The 22169-nt window shown below is 39.0% G+C and overlaps 3 protein-coding genes and 1 long non-coding RNA gene across 4 annotated transcripts; 3 read left to right on the top strand and 1 right to left on the bottom strand.

Moving 5' to 3' along the window:
- LOC18784233 (wall-associated receptor kinase-like 1) lies at positions 254 to 4429 on the top strand. Its single transcript, XM_020560048.1, has 3 exons — positions 254 to 1169; positions 2698 to 2868; positions 3008 to 4429. Exons 1-3 carry the CDS (start codon positions 254 to 256, stop codon positions 4216 to 4218), a joined length of 2298 nt encoding a protein of 765 aa, XP_020415637.1. The 3' UTR covers positions 4219 to 4429.
- LOC18784347 (wall-associated receptor kinase-like 8) lies at positions 5115 to 7874 on the top strand. Its single transcript, XM_020559091.1, has 3 exons — positions 5115 to 5991; positions 6214 to 6366; positions 6503 to 7874. The coding sequence occupies exons 1-3, from the start codon at positions 5118 to 5120 to the stop codon at positions 7678 to 7680; spliced, it is 2205 nt and encodes a 734-aa protein (XP_020414680.1). The 5' UTR covers positions 5115 to 5117; the 3' UTR covers positions 7681 to 7874.
- LOC18782690 (protein DETOXIFICATION 41) lies at positions 8944 to 11720 on the top strand. Its single transcript, XM_007217654.2, has 8 exons — positions 8944 to 9349; positions 9471 to 10015; positions 10282 to 10368; positions 10486 to 10542; positions 10634 to 10872; positions 10964 to 11082; positions 11172 to 11258; positions 11358 to 11720. Exons 1-8 carry the CDS (start codon positions 9038 to 9040, stop codon positions 11421 to 11423), a joined length of 1512 nt encoding a protein of 503 aa, XP_007217716.1. The 5' UTR covers positions 8944 to 9037; the 3' UTR covers positions 11424 to 11720.
- On the bottom strand, positions 12091 to 13840 carry LOC109948216. The gene is made up of 2 exons (XR_002270822.1): positions 12552 to 13840; positions 12091 to 12464 (listed from the first exon to the last, which is right to left on the bottom strand). It is a non-coding gene; the product is annotated as an uncharacterized LOC109948216 (long non-coding RNA).

Below are 22169 nucleotides of genomic sequence, written 5' to 3'. Positions count from 1 at the left end.
CCCATGAGCCACGGCACACCAGCTTCTGTCCATTCCTCCTTCCCACAAATTGCAGTTTGAAAACATAAAAGGAAAATTAATCTACACAAGCACAACTATGATTGACAGGAAATTTTCAAAGAAAGGAGAGGCAAGTATATTACTTTTCATATGCCTACAAAGGACGGGGCTATATATATATCATTGTCCTTTACTCACAAAACAATACAACAACATATGAAATTCCCTTCCTCTTACTAATTGCTAGAACTCCATGGCCTTACATGGGATGCTGATTCTAAGGCCACTCAGGTTGGCCGGAACGATATTTGTTTTAGCGACACTTGCAACAGCCACCGCAGCAGCAGCTCAAGCCCTGCCTGGATGCCCTGACTATTGTGGTGATCTGAAAGTTCCATACCCATTTGGGACAGTTGAAGGTTGTTACCTGGGAGAAAACTTTTTTATCAACTGTACTAAAAAGAAAAATACCATGACTAGTAACTTCACTCAAATCCCAACAGCATATCTGATGGGAAGTGATAACATTGTTACTAATATATCCCTTGACGGTGAATTGCAAATATTGCAGCGTGCGTCCCATGATTGTTTTTATAATAATGACAAAACGGGTGCGGTATACATCTCCCCCTACTCGGTCTCGTACCCGCTCCAGGTTTCTCCTTTCACCATCTCGGACACCAGAAACAAGTTGGTTTCCGTTGGTTGTGACACTTTTGCAATACTTGAAGGTTACCGGCAGGACGAAGAAAGGTACGAATCGGGGTGCCTGTCCTTATGTCGTAGGCCTGACAGCGTTACCGAGTCTTGCTCTGGCATTGGGTGCTGCACAGCTTCCATCCCTAGTGGACTGAAAAATCGTACTGTGACAGTGAGTAGATATAAAAATGATTCGTATGGAGACTTACGCTGCAGCTACGCCTTCATTGTGGAAGAGAACTATTTCAAATTCTCCAATGCAAGTTTTCTAAAAATGGCGAACACACTTCAGCTTCCAATGGTTATTAACTGGGAAATCGGAGATCAGCCGTGTGCTGCAGCTGAGAAGAGCCACAATTTTTCATGCAAAGCAAATAGCAAATGTATCAACCGGACCAATTCATCTGGTTACTTCTGCATGTGCTTGCCAGGTTATGGAGGGAATCCATACCACCCAGATGGATGCCAAGGTAATCATGGCCTTGTTTGAGATTGCCCCCTTTTTTTTTTTTTTTTTTTGGTGCCAAAAACCCGCTTCACTTTAAGGTTAAACAATTTAAGTTTGTTTTTTTTTTGTTTAGGAAGCAGTTTAAGATGTTTAGTAAAAATAAAATATTCCAATTATTTTAAAAGCAATGACATTCTGACAGTAGCTTTTTTGCATGTGCTTTTCAAAACTTCTTTCAATAAAAGCAAAGATGAGCCTTTAATGAATTTTTTTAATTCCCAAAATACTATCATTAATTTTTAAAAATGACACTACCTCCACCTCCATATGCAACTCCACCACCACCGAATGGCACTGCCGAAACCACCACCACATGCTCCTCCACCTCCACCTCCACCTACACCACCACCTCCACCACCAACACCACAACTACCACCACGGCACCACCACCACCACCACCTCCACCTTCATCACCACCGTCACCTCTTTCACCTCCACTTTCATCTCTTTCACCACCACCTCCACCACCATTACCACCACATGATTAGCGCATAACACTTTCAACATCATGTCTATTTTAGTCATTATTTACAATTATAATAGTTTTATATTAAAATTTATCAAACGATTTTAACATTGCTTTTTGTGCTAACAGCACTTTAAAAATATTATTTTGCTTCACATACTTTACAACTATAAGTATTGTTTACCAAACATGAAGCTGCTTCACATACTATATATACTCTCTTTTGATAAGAACTAAAAGGTTCATATCACTTTGTATGTGAAACTGTCATCCTTACGATGAATCAATTAGGTCGGAAATTGTTCTGTTGAAATATAATGTTCGTCCATTATATATATATATATATATATATATATAGAACTTCCATTGAGGGATCCCTCAAATAAGCTTATTTGAGGGACACCCCTTGTAGGCCCCACTCCGGATTGTATTTCACTAATCCAAATCGTCTATTTTGTAGATACTCATTCAAAGATCATCCCTACAAAAAATCACTTGAATCCGATATTATTTGACCACTCAATTAAGTTATTGAAATTTTAGCATTTTCTTGAAGTACCGTGTTCATTGATTTTGTAAGACACAATTGGATGTCGAAACGGTTTCCGATTTGTCTAATTTTTTGTAAGGATGATCTATGAATGAAGACCTAAAAAATAGATGGTTTGGATCATTGGAAAAAAAATTGTAGGGTACCCTAAAGGGCGTCCCTCAAATAATTTTATTTGAGGGATCCCTCAATAGAAGAGAACTGTATATATATATATATATATATATATATATATGGACATAATTAGATGACTAAATAAATTATTAACCCCACACATAAAAGCATAGTAATTTAGCAGGCCCATAGATTATGAATGAAGGATACAATGGTAACATAACTTCGCCAAACATCCCCATATATATTATATATTATTAAGTCCATATATTACTTATTAATTACTTGTTATAATTAAAAGCCGAAGATTGAGGTTTTTACCCCCAATTGTGATGCATTCTACTGCTGCGTTCTTTTCAGATATTGATGAGTGTGAGGTCTCAGATCCCTGCAGTGCAGTGTGCTTAAATCTACCTGGAAATTATTCTTGTCTATGTCCAAAAGGGTACAAAGGTGATGGCCTGAAAACTGGATCAGGTTGCATAAAATACAACTCCAGCCAATCTCCTCTCTTGATTAATATTTCACTCGGTAAGTTAACCAATCTCAACCGACTTTAACCAACTTCAAAATCACTTTTGTTTTTCCTCTGTAAGCTATTGGTTACTTTGATTATCCCTCCTTTTTTTTTTTTTTTTGTTGCTTTTTTTCCTTTTTTTGAGCTGTTCAGGTATAGGCATTGGTCTTGGGCTGTTATTAGTAATCATTGGTGCATGGTGGTTGCAGAAAGTCGTCAAGAAAAGAAAAGCCATTAAACGCAAGGAGAACTTCTTTAAACAAAATGGTGGTATTTTGCTGGAGCAACAATTATCTTCCGGTGAAGTTAATGTTCAGAAAGCCAAGTTGTTCAAGTTAGAGGAGCTAGAGAAAGCCACTGACCAGTTTAATGTAGACAGAATTCTTGGCCATGGAGGCCAAGGTACCGTCTACAAAGGAATGTTGGTAGATGGAACCATTGTTGCTGTAAAGAAGTCTAAAAATATAGCTAGTGGAGGCAAAGTCAGACAATTCATCAATGAAATTGTCATTCTTTCTCAAATTAACCACAGAAATGTGGTTAAACTTTTGGGTTGTTGTTTAGAGACTGAAGTTCCTCTTTTGGTTTATGAATACATACCCAATGGAACACTTTATCAATATATTCATGACCAAAATGAGGAATTTCCTCTTACCTGGGAAATGCGCTTGAGGATTGCTGTAGAAATTGCAGGAGCTCTGTCCTACTTGCATTCAGCAGCTTCTTTCCCAATTTACCACCGTGACATCAAGTCTACTAATATACTCTTGGATGGCAAATACAGAGCCAGAATAGCAGATTTCGGGACTTCAAGATCAGTTTCAGTTGACCAAACGCACCTCACAACATTAGTACATGGCACATTTGGTTACTTGGACCCAGAGTACTTCCAATCAAGTAAGTTTACAGATAAGAGTGACGTGTATAGCTTCAGAGTGGTTCTTGTTGAGCTCTTGACAGGACAAAAGGCAGTTTCTCTAACGAGCTCACAAGAAGCCAGAGGCCTAGTTCCATATTTCAATAATTCCATGGAGGAGAATAATGTGCTTGATATTTTTGATGCTCAAGTTAAGGAGGAGGGTGCACCGGAAGAGACTTTGGCAGTGGCTAACCTTGCAAAGAGATGCTTGGATATGAACGGAAAAAGACGCCCCACGATGAAAGAAGTGGCAATGGAGTTGGAGGGGATTCAGAAAGCTTCGAATGTGCAACTCAATCTCGAAGCGGCTGAACATGTCCCAAATGTAGTAATTGGTCCTTGGGATGATGCTTTTACATCAACAGATTCAACAGGGTCAGGTTGGGATAGTGGCGCTGCTTCATCAACAGATGTACTATCAATATTATCAGACGAATCAGGATGAACAAGAATTCTCAATGCAGGGGTCACATAAGTTCTTAGCATTCGTCTAGCTATATTGGAGATTTCCCTGTTTCTTTATTTCTTTTCTGGTCTGTTTTGTGGTATTTGTTTGCTGTGTTTGCCAGTTTGAGGTTTGTCTAAACTCTAAACTGCTGTTTTGTTTGTCGAACTCTCTGTTTTTTGCTGTTTAATTTCCACCAGCTTTTTGTTGAATAAATATGTGTTCATTAAAAGAAGGTTGACGCTTGGCCCTTCAACATATTTTATCTTTTACTTTGACTGTTAACTTTATTTGATGTCTAATTAAAGTGCATAATTGATTATCCTAATTCTAAACACGGAACTGTCAAAGGACACTTGGAAAATAATTTTCAAAGTTACAGAGGAAGCAGGCTCCAGAGATGACCGGTCCGCAGTAAGAGTCTTGAATAAACCTGTAACTGTATGAACTAATTAATCTGCTAATGTAAACCTTTTCCATGAAAGTTCAAAGAAAAGCGAACAAAGAATAAGATGCCAAAAGAGGAAATGAAAAGTCTAGTAATACTTCCGTCAGACACAGATTTGCTCTTAATATAGTAATATAGTCCAAAGATGGCACATTGTTGGAAAACATGGTATTGGTACGCAAAAACTTGTGATTGCATCATTGGCCGGAGTGGTAGTTAGCATTTTCTCTTTTGTCAAATATGGTTGCTAGAATCCAAAACCTTAATCAAACTTTCAATGTTTCTTTTTTGGCTTTGAAAATTCTGGTGGACAACTTATTCAGGAAATTTCAGCACAGAATTCCCACATGGGCAAAGAGAGACATTTTTATTAGCCTGATTCCTCCTATAAAGCATGCACTGAGAATTTGGATTTGCTCCATGACCCTCAAGGGGAGAGAGAGAGAGAGAGATGAAAATGGTGCTCCAACTTTTTGAGGTGGTTTTGTTATTGTGGAAAATAAGTACTGCATTAGCTCAATCACCAGCTCTAGCTAAGTCTGGTTGCCAGTCACAATGTGGAGATGTTACCATTCCATACCCTTTTGGAATTGGAGCCAACTGCTATGTTGATGAATGGTTTTCCATTTCCTGCAATGAAACTTTTAACCCTCCCAAGCCCTTCTTAAATAGCACTAAACTTGAAGTTCTGGAAGTTTCGACAGAATTAGGAACTGTTCGTGTCAACTTTCCGGTAAATTCAACTTGCGGTGATAGAAGCAATGCAAATGTGATGAGCATGGAAGGAAGCCCTTTTGTTTTCTCCCAAGCTGATAATAGATTCACTGGTGTGGGATGCAACAACTTAGCTCTAATGACATTGCTGAATGGTTCAACCATTGGTGGGTGCTTATCATTCTGCTTCAGTGGCTCAACAGGAGGAAGTAGTACTACTTGCAATGGCATTGACTGTTGCCAGACAACAATCCCTTCCGATCTTCAGGCATTCAATACAACGATAGAGAACATAGAAGCCAGGGAAAACTCAGAGGGATGCAAGTATGCATTCTTAGTAGACCAACAGTGGTTTGAGTCCAATGTAAGAGTAGCAAAAGCCTCAGCCATACAAAACAGGGATAACTTTCCTGTGGTGCTGGAGTGGAGGATAGACAGATGGAAATATGACTCGCTTGTAACGAATAAATCAATTTCCCTTAACAATTCAACTCTGTGTGAAAGTGGAGTTTTTATCAACAGCACCTCCTTTAGTAACCAGACCTCAGTGGTTCGGTGTTCTTGCAAAAGGGGATACGAAGGAAATCCGTATCTTCCTGAAGGATGTCTAGGTAAACTTCTCACAATCTAAATGATGAATTTGTTTTTATTTTGAATCAGAGATCCCCATCAATCCATATTCATACATGGTAAACCAGTTTGAGGCAACGGCCTCAAAATGCAGGGCTAATATCTCCACTGGTTGCTTGTTTATAATTGATCTTTGCTCATTATTTTTCACTGTTCTACCATTTCGATATTCATTCCTTTTCCACTTTTCTAATTCGTTTCAGATATTGATGAGTGCGCGGACCCGAAGAATAGCCCTTGTTTACAAGAAAACCTTGGACCTACTTTTACCTGTAAAAATACTGAGGGGAGTTATGAATGCCACTTTCACAGTCCTCCAGAGAAGAAGAAATCTGCAGTTAAACCGGTGCTTATAGGTATTGCTTCTATCCTTCAGTTGCCCTGGAACAATTTCCAGTGAATTCAAATGGGCAAAAGTTGTACTTTTCCCTGAAATTTCAAGAGAGGCTAAAGCATTTGAGTACTTCTTTCTAAATTTGTTGAGTTATGCAGGTATTGGAGCAAGCTTGGGGCTATTACTTCTACTTGCTGGTGCATGGTGGTTATACAAGGTCGTGAAGAAAAGAAACAATGTTAAACGGCGAGAGAAGTTCTTCAAACAAAACGGTGGCTTGTTGCTTCATGAACAATTAAGTTCGGGTGAAGTCAATGTCGAGAAAATAAAATTATTTGATCCAAAGGAGCTAGAAAAGGCCACAGACCATTTCAATGTGAACAGAATACTTGGCCAAGGAGGCCAAGGTACTGTTTACAAAGGCATGTTGACGGATGGAAGAATTGTTGCAGTAAAAAAGTCCAAGGTAGTTGATGAAGGGAAACTTAGGCATTTCATTAATGAGATTGTCATTCTTTCACAACTCAACCACAGGAATGTGGTGAAGCTCTTGGGGTGTTGTTTGGAGACAGAGGTGCCTCTACTGGTTTATGAATTTGTTCCCAATGGAACCCTATTTGAGTATATCCACGAAGACAATGAAGAGTTTCCACTTACATGGGATATGCGTGTAAGGATCGCCATAGAGGTAGCTGGAGCTCTTTTCTATCTGCACTCTGCAGCTTCCATACCAATTTATCATCGTGACATTAAGTCCACAAACATACTTTTAGATGATAAGTATAGAGCAAAAGTAGCTGACTTTGGAACTTCAAGATCAATTTCCATTGATCAAACTCATGTAACCACAATAGTACAAGGTACTTTTGGGTACTTGGATCCAGAGTACTTCCAGTCAAGCCAATTCACAGAAAAGAGTGACGTCTATAGCTTCGGAGTAGTCCTCGTTGAGCTCTTAACAAGTCAAAAGCCAATTTCTTTTACAAGGTCGGAACAGGGCAGAAGTCTAGCTACATATTTCATTCTGTCAATGGAAGAGAATCGTCTGTTTGATATCGTTGATGTTCGATTCATGAAGGAGGGAAGTAAAGACCAAATTGTGGCAGTTGCTAACCTTGCAAAAAGATGCTTGGACTTAAATGGAAAGAGACGGCCTACGATGAAAGAAGTTGCAATGGAGTTGGAGGGGACTCAAAAAGCAGTGAAAGCTTCACATGTGGAACAAAATCATGAAGAGATTGAATATGTTGGAAATCAAGTGACTGGTCCTTGGGATGTTGCTTCTACATCTACATCAACAGATGCTCTACCTCTTTTATCATCCGAATCACAATGAACAGATCCTCAATGCAATTGGAGACTTCCCTCATGAAACAATTCTGTAGTTGTTGCTGTGTTTGATAGTCTTAAGGCTTGTTACACTCTAACTATTGTTCTGTAGCCCACTTTCTCTGTGGATTGCTCTGATTAATTTGTAACTGTTTTTATTAAGTAAATTCTTTCATTGATTAAAAAGCAACTTCGACGACATCTTATTAGCTTCTCTTGCATATGTTTCACTAATTTTGTATTAGCCATCTCATTAAGCTGGATGTGTTGCATTGATTCTTAGCAGAGCAGTCCTTCCAAATTAAGCTATACATAGACATAGATGAAGGCTCTAATTTTGACTAGGCGCTTTTTTCTTCTGTTTTTTTTTTTTTTTTTTTGGGTCGAAGGCTTTATTTTCTTCTTTATCCACTATCTGTTCTTGACAATTTACTTCTTTTTCTCTCTTTTTTTTGAAAATAAGTGATTATATATTATTGATGATCAAACAAAAGTACGACAATTTGCTTCTAACTCCAAAGTTACAATCAAAGAAACTACAATCCCTTTGGCATCTTATCATATGTAGCAATCTCAATCAAATTGTACAGCAATTATGGTTGTTAATTGTTGGACAAACTGAATTCTTTATATTTTGTAAAAACCATTCAACTTAGTACTCGCTTCTGAGATTCTCTCGACCTTCAAGTAGGGGTTTTTTTTTTTTTTTTTAACAAGAATCCTAGAATCCTAAAGCTGTCATGTGACTTCTGAAGGTGCACGTGCCCATCTACATAACTCAGTAAACATTTTTTACCTAATCAAAATTATTAACTGCTAATCAGAAACAAATCCCAAATTTTAATTTATATACAAAATTTCTACTGACCATATTAGGTGCACGTGTTGACTAACCCTTTGTCAATGGTACCTGGGTCCACTCCAAAATCAATACAATAATTTATCCAACACAAACCAGCACAAAAAACTGAAATGGGCCCCACCAACTATCAGGCTATGCCACAGGGAACTAACAAGCGACATATTCAGTTAGCATTTAACAAAGCACTGCACGGAGCCTTCAAAGTTCAAATGCCACAGTCCACATTATACAAGGGTTTTGGTTTGGTGTAATTTGTAGACCGAAAAATAGGTAGTTGCAGCTAAATTTCTCTTGCTAATGTAACTTCTGAATGAGCCGGTGGGTACGAAAAACAATTTGAAAGGTAGTTAAGACCTTTCTACTTTCCCTTCTTAATTTTGTACATAATGTAACATCATATAAATTTATTCACTCTGCCTCTTCCAAGTAACACGAGCATACTCTCACACTCAGACAGCTGCACAACCCTCAAGCAGTAGTGGCACGGCGGGCTGAGATAACCATGGGGTCGACGGGGGAGTACCAGCCTCTGCTGCTCGGACTTGACTCACATTCCCAGATACCTGGCTTGTCGTCCGCTGCCGTCGAAGATTTTCTGGAGCACCGGCCTGTGGCTGCCCGATGGTGGCCTAGACTGGTGGCATGGGAGTCAAGGCTCCTCTGGATTTTATCTGGTTCATCTATCATTGTCTCCATATTTAATTTTATGCTCAGCTTTGTCACCCTCATGTTTTGTGGCCATTTGAGTGCCTTGGAGCTGGCTGGAGCCTCTATTGCTAATGTGGGAATTCAAGGTCTTGCTTATGGGATTATGGTAAGTATCCCAAACTAATGTACCAGATAATTCATTTACCAAAATTTCATCTTTATGTTTGTTTTTCACTATTTGTGGTTGATTTAACTTTATTATTTTTTTCTTGCTTTTGAATCAAAAGTTGGGAATGGCTAGTGCTGTGCAAACTGTGTGTGGGCAAGCATTTGGAGCCAGAAAATTGCGAGAAATGGGCATCATATGCCAAAGAGCAATCATCTTGCACTTGGGAGCAGCAGTCCTCCTTACATTTCTGTATTGGTGGTCAGGTCCAATACTTAGAGCCATAGGCCAGGCAGAAGACATAGCATTGGAGGGCCAAGTGTTTGCAAGGGGCCTAATTCCTCAACTTTATGCATTTGCAATAAACTGCCCCCAACAGAGGTTCCTTCAAGCACAAAACATTGTGAACCCTTTGGCCTATATGTCTTTTGGGGTTTTCCTCATCCACATTCTTCTCACTTGGTTGGTGGTTTATGTTGTGGAATATGGCCTACTGGGGGCTGCTCTTACTCTCAGCCTCTCTTGGTGGCTTCTTGTCATTACATATGGACTTTACATTATTCTAAGCCCCAAGTGCAAGGAAACTTGGACTGGCTTCTCTTGGAATGCCTTCAAAGGAATTTGGCCTTATTTTAAGTTGACTCTTTCCTCTGCTGTCATGCTCTGGTAACTGTCAAATTTTAATCATTTTCTCCCCTTTTTTTTTTTTTAATTCACAGCTCATTTGCAAACACTTTTTTTTACCTTTCGCTAGTGGGATATAGCTCAATTGGTTGAGTTCTTTCACTTCCACCCATGTGTTCAGAAGTTCGAAAACCCCAAACACCCAATAAATACTTGTGTGAACCTCCCTCCCCCAATTGTTCGTACTCAAAAAAACACTTGTTTTTACCTTTCAAATAACTCTTGGGTTTGCTCATGCATTAATGTAGCTTGGAGATATGGTACAGCCAGGGGCTGGTGCTGATATCTGGGCTTCTCTCCAATCCTACAGTTGCTCTAGACTCCATTTCTATTTGGTATGTCTAGTGTTAAAGCATTCCATTTAAGCTTTTCCCTTTATCAGTCAATTTGCTCAATTGTTTAACTCACATTGTTAGTCTAACTTTACATTTTCTGATGTGATATAATTCCAGCATGAACTACTTGAACTGGGACTTGCAATTTATGTTAGGCCTAAGTGCAGGAGCCAGGTTTGTGACAAATAAAATGCTCTTAAGAATGTTTATTTCTTAATCGCGAATTAGAATTTACTTTATTGATAACGAGACGTCGGTTATGCAGTGTTCGAGTCAGTAATGAGCTAGGTGCTGGTAATGCAAAGGTGACCAAATTTTCTGTGTTTGTTGTGAACGGGACCAGCATACTGATTAGCATAGTCTTCAGTGCAATTGTATTGATTTTTAAAGTTGGATTAAGCAAGCTTTTTACGAGTGATTCCGTAGTTATCGCAGCAGTATCTGATTTAACCCCATTGCTGGCCATCTCTGTTTTCTTGAATGGCATTCAACCTATACTCTCAGGTACTGATGTGTGACAAAAGGAGTACATGAACAAACCAGGTCTGCAGGCATTGTGAGGCATCATTTCTAATTTACCTCTCTGGAATTTCAGGGGTGGCAATTGGAAGTGGATGGCAAGCTATTGTGGCCTATGTTAACCTGACTTGCTACTACGTTATCGGTCTTCCGATCGGATGTGTTCTTGGCTTCAAAACCAACATGGGAGTATCAGTAAGTTCAATCTCTCCCTTACTCTTGTGCCAGTAAAGCTATTTCTTTGTGAGTGATAGAACATGATGCATTCTTTTTATCTCTTTCAGGGGATTTGGTGGGGGATGATTATTGGAGTTTTTCTACAAACAGTAACTCTAATTATTCTCACCGCCAGAACAAATTGGGATGCTGAGGTAATTTAAATTTTGATTGAAGTATTATCTTTTCTTGGCATATATAGTCAACATGGACTGCATTTGATCAACGTATAACTAATCACCATGCTTTTGTAGGTCGAAAAAGCAGCTGAGCGATTGAAGAAAGCTGCAGAAATACAAGACTCGCTGACCGATGTATAAGACCATGGAGGTTTTCAAAACTTGATTTCACCTGCTGTTCACGTATGAATTCCTGTGTTTTGACATAGCTTGGTCAACGAGATTTAGACTAGAAGTTTTTATCTTCTTCCCCTGTATTGTATACAACCAATCAGATTGTTGCCAACTTTGATGATATAAGGGAAAGAAAACCATCCTACTTGTTTCACAGAATCGAACAGTAATAGTTTCAGCTTTGATGAATATGTCACATTCAGAACTATACTACCTTGCTTTTGCTGAAAGAAAATGAGTAATTTTACTGTTGTTTCTCGTTTCGATTTGGTCTTTATCTCATCGGTTTTCCATGGAACGTGCCATCTCCTCCTTCTGCTCTTCACGTTCCCAAATCCGAATTCCGTACCGGCCTTTGCAGATTCCGACGCCCAGAGTGAAATCGGCGCCGACAACAACTGAGGTATGCCTGCTAAAAGTCAGTTTCTGCGCTTTTTGTTTTGATTCATTTGGGCTGAGGTATTGTAGGATTATCTCAGCCTTTGATTGTTGCTTTTGATTGGACTGTATGATTTGGCTTTGGATTTGGATTGTTTGGAGGATTTTTGTCATATTTAATAATGATGTTCCTGTTTATGGATCCCTTTGTAGGAATGTAGTTTATGATTAAAAAATTTGGGGTCCAAACAAGGAATCGATTTTTAATACCTGAGCTTGATCAACAAGAAGAAAATATGTTAAACCTGAAATTGGTTCATAGACAGAAATAGGCTCTCCAAGTTAACTAAATTTCCAATCCCATTTGGGAGTCTTCCTACTAATTTATTGTCACTTACGTAGAACCGTGCAAGAGTGCTGTGCATTCAGGTAAGAAACCCCAAAAATTGTTCATATTAATGCCTAGGTGTCAGATAAAGCTCAAGTCATTAAGTCTCCCACTTCCTAGATTGTTGGAGGTAAGAGAAAATCTCTCAAGCTTGTGCAAATTTGCCAAAGATGGGACTTTACAATGTAGGCTGTTTCCTTGCATTCCTAGATGACCTCGACTTGAGGCATTAGATATTGATACTGGAATAGTTCCACTAAATTGGTTAGAAGCAGTATCAAAACACTGGAGACTTGGAGAAAAAATACACAAGTTTGAGGGAAAAGTACCTTGGATTTCATTTGGTTGCAGAGAAAATCTTATGAGAGAAGACAGATTGAAGATGGAGGGTGGAATCATACCAGACAGAGAATTGCCCGCGAATCAAATCTCTGTTAATTCTGTCAGCTGGCTGAAAATATCTGGAATGCTCCCATTCAAATAATTAGAAGATGCAGAAAGCACCTCAAGAGTTGATAAGTTACAGGGCAAATGTCCTGTAACAGGTTGTAAATCTTAAGGAAGCACAGGAGTTCTCCATTGACAAAAAGTTCATTTATTTGTTCAAAGTAATGTGCTAGTCTTTGTGCATCAGATCAGATCACTATTTCCTTCTATCTCTAATTTCCCTTTGTGGGGTTGGGGTGAGGGGCTTTGTGTTACTGCATCTTCCTTGACTTTGTGACCATGACCAGATCACAGTGCAAAGGACTGAATTGAACAGTCCACTTGGCCTTGAGCTTGAGGTTCAGTTACATATATTTGTTTCTATAAATATATTGTATATTTAAAGCTTGGTGCTGAGATATAATCATGTGGGATAGACCTGCGTGCTCTTCTCCGCTCTATGACAGGATTGTATGTCTGCCTGAATGGAGGAGATGCATTTTCAAACACTCAGCAGGTTTGCTGTTGCCTTTACTTCATTCTAATACTATTTTCTAGCTAATCTCTTATGATTTCCTTCTCTTCTTCTCTGTCTTTCTGTCTCTCTGTCTCTCTCCCTCTATACATCTCATGAATTTTTTGCGCTCAGGCTGCCCTCTATGGCCAACCATGGTGTCGCGCAACCTAGGGAAAAGGAAGAGGGAGAGGGGACGAACCTGATCCACGTGATGGCGGGGCCTGAGGTGGCCGGAGCCGGCGATGGCGACGGTGGAAGTTTCAGCCGAAACTTCACGTCGTTCCAGCCCAAAATCCTTGGGTTTTCAAGCTGTGAAAATGACTAGGCTAGAAGGAGGACGTCGAGACGAAGATTTTGGGACCGGTCTCGCCTGAAACGGTCGCTGGAGTTGGGAGAATTCGCCTTCTAAAGCGGCTGGTCTGTTTGCGCGAAGAGAGAGAAACGAGAGAGAGAAAGAGTCGCTGCTGGAGGAGAGAGAGAGAGAGCTGGGTATTTAAATTTGAACTTCGCAAAAATTATGATTGCGCCACTGTAATTTTGTTGACCAAAACGTTTTTGTTTTAATTCCGATTTGGACTCATCACATGTCTATGAATTCGTGAGCCCGAGCACAACACCTAAAGCAACTCCACCCATTTGTCCTTTGCCATAGCAAGGGGGAGACTAGGGCAGTCACTATTCACGTGAATAGTGGCTGCCCTTGCAAAAAGTAATGTGTGTTTCCACCCATTGTCATGGCAAAAGGCAAATACTATTCTTTTCTTCTTCTTTTTTCATAAATTTGTTTACCTAAACAATTAATTTGGATAATATTTTCGAATAAGATTTTTGGGTTCGTACATGTCAATATTTATTATAAAAATTCATATCTCAATCGTATAAAATTTTCAAATAAGATGATAAATAAAAATACAATTTAAAAATGAATAAAATATTGGGTAAAAAGTGAATAATAGTATAAGTAGAAGAAAATGTATGAGGATTTAGTGTTGAAAGTAAACAGTATTGGTAGGTATTTATAGGAAAAAAAAAATCAAGACTTTTTTGGTATTCTTTAAAAAAAAAATTCAAATTTTTTTCATAATTTTATAGCCAAAAAAAGCACAGCCATTGAATTGGAGGAGAGCAAGCGATCGGAGTGCGCAAACGATGACACATGTCTTTTAGCTGTTGGTGGAGCGCAGGGCTGATGTCAGCACACGCTGATGTCATCCTTCCTCCTCGGGCTGCAAGTCAAGCAAGACCTGCCTTCGGGCCAGCCGGTCTTCGTGGGTCCCACATCCAGCCTGGGCAAAAGTGGCCCGTTGGAATTGGATTTTTTGCTTGGCCTCCCCCCAGCTTCGGGCTTAGGCTCCTGGCTGGATTTGCTCTAAGGAATCAAGAAAATTTTCAAAACTAACCCTGAGCAAAAAGTCAACCCTAAACCACCAAATAACCATAGGGTTAAAGTCATCCCTTGACTTTAGAATTTTAAAAATTAAATTAAATTTCGGAATGGGATGTTATGTAACAACCCGATTCTAAATTATTAGCTAAACATTAAATTATTCAAGGTAAAAGATAATTTTACCCCGAGAATATTGAAATGATTTAAGAGTTGACTTTATTCGGGGAAGATTAAATAATTAAAATAAGAGGAAATAAATTTAAAGGGAAAAAATAAATTGAAATAAACAACAAAATAAAATTATTTGAATTAATTAAGGTTTTTGAAAATTAAAGATATTATTTATTACAAAAATGGGCAAAAAAGTCATTTTAAGTTCGGGAAGGAATTTGAAAATATCGATTAAACCTTTGCATAGAGCACGTCGAAACGAGTCTGCAGACACGTAGTAGACTCGAATCGGAGTTGTAACGAATAAATGGCGATCAAAAGAAGTTCAGTGGCATAACCGTATATATTTCGAAGTTCAGTTTTTTTAAACCCCGAGTTTCTGCATTTTGGGGAGCTCGACCAGCCGACTTTAAGAGGTAATTTCTCTCAACTCCGACCACCAATTCAAGCAAGACCGGTCCCGTTAAAACCACCACACTTCCCTATTCTAGCCCCAGCCCTTCGCCGCCTCGATCCGTCGCCGTAGTCACTGGAAACAGCCAAGAAACAGGTAGTTTTGAATAGTTTTTTTGTAAACTTTCAACGGCTCGTTCTCTCTTCTTCGGCCACCGTTTCATGCGAGTGAGGTATAATTTCTCACCTATTTTTCATGATCTAGCTGATGATTGGGTAGGAATTTATCAATTTTGAGCATAGGTAGTTCAATTTTTGAATTGGATTTCAGCCGATTTTGGGATTGCGATTCCGACCACATTTTGGGGTAGGTCCAAGAGCAAAAGTGGTTCCAAATAGGATGTTTTACTTAGGGTAGTAAGTTGGGTTTTCAATTTTGAAGATTTTCGGTTGTCGAAATTTGATCAAGCCACACATGCGCTGCCGGAGCATGGGCAGCCTGGTGAGGTCACTCTCAGTCCTAGAATGATCCTCGTGTTATCACGAGCGCGTCGGAATTCGTGGATCTCAATTCGGACAATGTTTGAGCCCCGATCAGATCTAGCATATTGTGCGATTTTCGGGTTCGATATATTTGAACCGTTGGATCGTAGTTATTCCCGTATATGTCGATCTAGATAATTCCAGGAACGTATAGGAATTCACGGATCGTGAATCGGAAACCCGATGTTCCGATTTGATAACTTAAAGTTTGTGTTTTACAGTAACTGTCCGATCGTGCGATCGCTAGCGATCCGACCGCTCGATCGGGACCAAATTTGCAGGGCGTGTATCCTAAACCTTGTAGAACCCATATGAACTTTTGGATCAGAATTGGGAGGTCATGGGCCCCGTGTGCCTGTTTGACCAAGTTTGGATAGTGGTTTGGTGTTAATTACGGTGAGTATGTGTAAATTAGTTTCAGTTCATTAAATGCATGGTTTATTTTCATTATTTGACTTAAGAGCTTGATAGGTGGTTTTGCTTTGGATTATTTGAAGGCCGAAGGCCGATTATGTGAGTTGCATGCAACTATCTTGTGCATGCTGCTGGTTGGTGATATTAAATATGTTTTAACAGGTTGAGAAGTTTTGGGAAATGTCCATTTTTCATGGGAGACTCTACCGAAATTTTGGCAGAAAGTCTTGTACCCTTCTTCTTTATTTTTGAAAAAGAGGTTATAGTAATTGAAGCGGGCCTGACATCGGGGTGATGTTGGGATTTCCATAGGATTCATTTCGGGTTCCGAGGAATTCAATGCGAGTCCTGTTAACTTGGCATCAGAGCCAGGTTTCGATCCTGGGACCTGTGGGTTATGGGCCCACCACCATGAATTCCTACACTTTCCTGAAATTATCTAGATCGACATATACGGGAATAACTATGATCCAACGGTTCAAATGTATCGAACTTGAAAATCGCACAATATGCGAGATCCGATCGGAGCTCAAACGTTAACCGAATTGAGATCCACGAATTCCTACGCACTTGTGACAACACAAGGATCATTCTAGGACTGAGAGTGACCTCACCAGACTGCCCACGCTCCGGCAGCGCGTGGGTGGCTTGATCAAATTCCGGCAACCAGAAATCTTCAAAACTGGAAATCCAGTTTACTACCCTAAGTAAAACACCATATTTGGAACCACTTTTGTTCTTGGACCTACCCCAAAAAGTGGCCGGAATTGAGATCCCAAAATCAGCTGAAATCCAATTCGAAAATCGAACTATCGAGGCTCAAAATTGATAAATTCCTACCATATCTTTCAGCTAGATCATGAAAAATAAGTGAGAAATCATACCTCACTCACATGAAACGGTGGCCGAACGAGGGAGAACGAGTCGTTGAAAGTTTATGAAAAAACTATTCAAAACCTCCTGTTTCTTGGATGTTTCCCGCGACTACGGCAGCGGATTGAGGCAGCGAAAGGCTAGGGCTGGAATAGGGAAGTGTGGTGGTTCTAACTGGACCGGCCTTGCTTGAATTGGTGGTCGGAGTTTAGAGAAATCACCTCTTGAAGTCGGCTGATCGAGCTCCCCAAAATGCAGAAATCCTAGGTTTAAAAAAACAGAACTTTGAAATAATTACGGTTATGCCACTGAACTTCTTTTGATCGTCATTTCTTCGTTACAACTCCGATTCGAGTCCACTATGTGTCTACGGACTCGTTTCAACGTGATCTATGCAATGGTCTAATTGAAATTTCCAAATTCCTTCCCGACCTTAAAATAACTTTTTTGCCCCTTTTTATAATAAATAACATCTTTAATTTTCAAAAACCTTAATTAATTCAAATCATTTTATTTTGTTGTTTATTTCAATTTATTTTTTCCCTTTAAATTTATTTCCTCTTATTTTAATCATTTAATCTCCCCTAAATAAAAGTCAACGCTTAAATCATTTCAATATTCCCGGGATAAAATTATCCTTTTTCTTGAATAATTTAATGTTTAACTAATAATTTAATTGTCTTTGTCCTTGAAGTCTTCTGCTTTTGTGTACCTATTTTGGGAAGTATTTGATAGCATCTCTGATTACAGGTTAGTTTTCTATTCATTTTTTAAAAGACTATGCATGGTAGCTGTTGCTAATTTATTTGCAAATACTATGGCATTTGCAAAACCTCCTTTCTGTGGTTGTGATATATTGCTATGTACTGCTGCCCCCAAAATAGATTGTATTTTTTAATTTAAAATTCATTTATCTCACAGAAATTCACATTACATGCATAGTTTGTTCTTATCAAACTTTTGCTCAATCTATGAGTTGTTCAAAATAGAGTAACTTTAAATCAAGCTTTCATACAATAATTGAACTGGTTGGGACCTAATGTTATTTATCAAATTGGAAAAATCATAACATGCTCTACCTGAAGCCTTAGCTAATTCAAATTTGGTGTGTTGGATTTCAAGATAGAGGAAATTTTTTGTAAAACATCTTCCCATCCATCTTTGCAATTTTTTTTTCTTATTTAATGATATAATTATTCGAGATCTTTATTTAGTTTTGTGAAATATAAATTATTCAATCATTATTAATAATGGCAAAAATATATGCCAATTAGCATCACGTGTTTGTGAGCATAGATTTTGAATTTTGTCCTTACTCCTTTGTTCTTTTCTTTCTTGGCTACCCTGTAAATTCTATGATATTCTTTCTTAAACTTTTAGCCTAAAACATGGCTACATTGATGAGACTGCAATTGTTTATGTTATTTCTACCTCCTGAAAAGGGTTACTAAAGAACAATTAAAAATTGAAGGAAGTTTTCCTATAAATAGGGAAATCTTATGTTTGGTTCTTTCTCAAAGTCAAGCTTAAATCTGATGTATCTAAACTATTGTCATATTGGATTTTTGAACTTCATTATATGATAATAGTTATTGTTTTCACTCAAATTTTTTCATTTATCTACACTAACACCTGTTATGTTGCAAATTTGTACCAACTGAGTTAAAACCCCTATTAAGGACAAGGGAAAACAAAAGCCACCTCTACAGCAGAGCCAGCAGGAGATAGATCCCCTTCCAACAAATATCAAAACATAAGAATCCCCTTCCACCACCGAGTAGCATAAGTCCTAGCCAAACTCTTTTGAACAATTAGCAGTTCAAAACTACTGCTATTTTGATGTTTTCATTACTGCTTGGTTATGGTCAGTATTTTAACAAGACAATTATCTTGTAAGTTAAATTTGCTAAACAAAGCATTATGCCACTATTTAGATCTCCATGTCTATATAAAGCTTTAAAACCCGCAGCAACGCCTGGGCACCTTTACTAGTGCACATTAATAAGCTTGGCAAAACTCAAACGGTTCCATTTTGTTCTCCACCCATCTCAGCGCCAGTAGAAGCGCGATCGAAGGTGGCCTGAATTCTGAGCCTATATAGTTCACAGGCAATCGAAAGCCAATAGTAGTAAATTGCTGCTTGCTTAAATGCCACTAAGCTGGTGTGGAAGAATTCCGTTTCCCCGTAATAACTCTCAACTGATATTCTTGCATGAATAATAATAATAAAGCCTGAGTAATGTGACTATACCACAAAATTGAGTACCCCCCAATTTACAAATCAGCCACTTTAAGTAAGCCTTCAAGGTTTTTCTCCCATTTAAATAAATCAGTTCATGTTTTTGTTCATCATATGATGAAGTGACCTCTGAAGGACCAGCTAATTCATCATCATGATTGTCGTCATCGTCCTCATCTGAAAACTTCGTACCTCCTTGTTCATTGCTACACTGATCCAAAATCCCGACAACTTGGTTAGCTACCTTCTGTTCTTCTGCTGTTTTCGCCAAAGATAAAGGGATATTCTTTGCTTTCTGATCAGGTGGAAGCCTACGTACAGGTTTCCATTTCCTTGTACCAAACAACAGCACTGCCAAAATCTCTGTTCTTGCCATATGCATTCATGATTGTCGTTAAGATTGTTTGATTTGGTTTGACACCAGGCTGCCTGCATTTCCTCATATTTCTCCATCATGTCTAGGCGGTAACCACATCTGGGACCAAGTGTGACCTGAGTAGATTTTTTATATTTTGGCTAGTGATGTAAACCTTTCTATTCATCTTTATTAAAACTCTCTTCCTTTGGTATATAAAAAAAAATGGCAGATAAGAAAACGATATTATGTAAATATTTTATAGTTGAAACTTTTCCTTATCCAGTTTTCCTCAAAAGGTCTTATCCTAAAAAGAGTGCACAAAGTGCTCAGTTGTCAATTCATAGCTTCTGATATTTAGTTTTTATGAAGAATTTGAGAGTTTTGGAGAGAAGGAGAGTTGCAAAAAAAATGCAACTATGGCGCTGCAATATTGCTAAAGGTACTACTGTTCATTTCATTCCACTATTCAAGTATAATCGTATGAGAGAGAGAGAAATGAGATACTTCTCTAACATATTTACACAAAGATTAAATCCTAGCATCCTATCAAACTATGAGATTATTCCACTTGTCATAATCTGACACTTAAATCCTAGGCTAGATAAGAGACCACTTGTTCTATGATCCAATGGCTCATATTACATCAGGAAATTAAAACTTATAAAATGAAATTCAAAGAATTTAGGATGTTGTCTTCAAGATATCAGCTCAAGGGTCACACATCAACACTCCCTTCTAACCCTTTAGCTGATTTCACACCAAGCAGTCCTCTTAGACAGGCAAATCGATCCTTTGGCAAGGCCTTGGTCAATATGTCTGCAATCTGATCTTCTGTTTTGCAGTAAACAAGTTCGATATCTTTTGCTTGAATGACTTCTATGATGAAATGAAACTTTCGACTGATGTGCCTAGTTTTCTGATGAAGAACCGAATTCTTTGCCATTGCTATGGCAGAGGTGTTATCACACAGAATTGGTGTGCCTTCCACTTGCTCTTCTCCAAAGTCTTCAAGCACAAACCTTAGCCATACCAATGTGTCGACGAGGACTTCGGGCCCTTAAAGGGGGTGGATTGTAAGATCCCACATCAACCAATGGAGAGGGGGTGATGTGCCTTATATGTGCACACCCGCATCCATCTAGCACGAGGCCTTTTGGGAGCTCACTGGCTTTGGAGTCATAGGAACTCCGAAGTTAAGCGAGTTGGGGGCTAGAACAATCCCAGGATGGGTGACCCACTGAGAAGTTGCTCGTGAGTTTCCAGAAACAAAACCGTGAGGGCAGAGAAGGGGGCCTAACGCGGACAATATCGTGCTACGGCGGAGTTGATCCCGGGATGTGACAATTTAGCATGTGATATTGCTTCTGCAGCACTGACATACTCTGCTTCTGCAATGTACAGTGCCACTGTGTTCTGTTTGATCAATGCCCATGAAAACATACCCGATCCTAGTGTAAAAGCGTACCTTGAAGTGCTTCTCATGTCATCGTCACTTCCTATGGTGTAGTTACTTCATCCACTTGAGTTGGTGTAACCAAAGTTTGACTTGGTTCACAGACTTCAAATTGCTTATGTCCTTCATTACAATTTGCCATTTGACTCTCAACAACCGTTGGGACTCTCATTTCACTTTCATCAGTGTTCTCCCACTTCCATGAAGCATTCTCATCAAAGATTACATCTCTGGACAAGATGATCTTTCTGGAACTTGGATCAAATACCCTGTACCCCTTTTCACAGAGTCCATAACCCACAAAGATGCATTTGTGACTGTTTTCTTCAAGCTTATGCCTTAATGCTGAAGGAACATGCACATAGCATAGTGATCCAAAAATCTTCAGATGTGCAATACCTGGTTTTCTGCCAGTGTATGCTTCAAATGAAGTTACCTTCTTGAGAGACTTGGAGGGACATCTGTTAAGTATGTATATTGCAGTGTTCACAACTTCTGCCCAAAACTCGTAAGGAAGGCCCTTTTCATGCAGCATGGACTTTGCCATTTCCACCACGGTTCTATTCTTCCTCTTAGCCACTCCATTCTGTTGAGGAGAATATGCCATAGTTAACTGTCTTTGGATCCCAAGTTCATTGCAATACTTGTTAAATTCATTTGACAGAAATTCTCCACCCCTATCACTCCTTAAGCCTTTCACCTTATGTCCACATTGTAGTTTAGTCATAGCTTTGAACTTCTTGAAACATTCAAATGCATTTGACTTGTTCCTGATAAAGTATATCCAAGTCATTCTGGTGCAATCGTCTGTGAACAACAGAAAGTACCTATTTCCTGAGATAGATTCAATTTGCATTGGTCCACAGATATCTGTGTGAACCAATTCCAATGGAAAATTAGCTCTCCAAGTAGATTCTGATGGAAAAGAATCTCTGTGTTGCTTTCCTAGCATGCAGCCTTCACACATAACATAGGTTTTCTCCAAATGAGGCAACCCATGAAACATTTCTTGATCTTCCAGCAGTTTGATGCTTCTATCACTTAGATGCCCCAATCTCTTGTGCCATGTCTGCAAACAGTGTGTCACACTTTCCTTCAAAGCCAACTGATTTGCAAGCATCATTGTAAGAGGAAAGCACATGTTGTTTGTCATCTGAACTCTAGCAACAAGAT

This window comes from Prunus persica, chromosome G3 (assembly GCF_000346465.2).
Source record: "Prunus persica cultivar Lovell chromosome G3, Prunus_persica_NCBIv2, whole genome shotgun sequence".
In the NCBI taxonomy this organism is placed as follows: domain Eukaryota; kingdom Viridiplantae; phylum Streptophyta; class Magnoliopsida; order Rosales; family Rosaceae; genus Prunus; species Prunus persica.
Note: the sequence above shows the minus strand (reverse complement) of the source record. Positions and strands in the feature narration are given on the sequence as shown.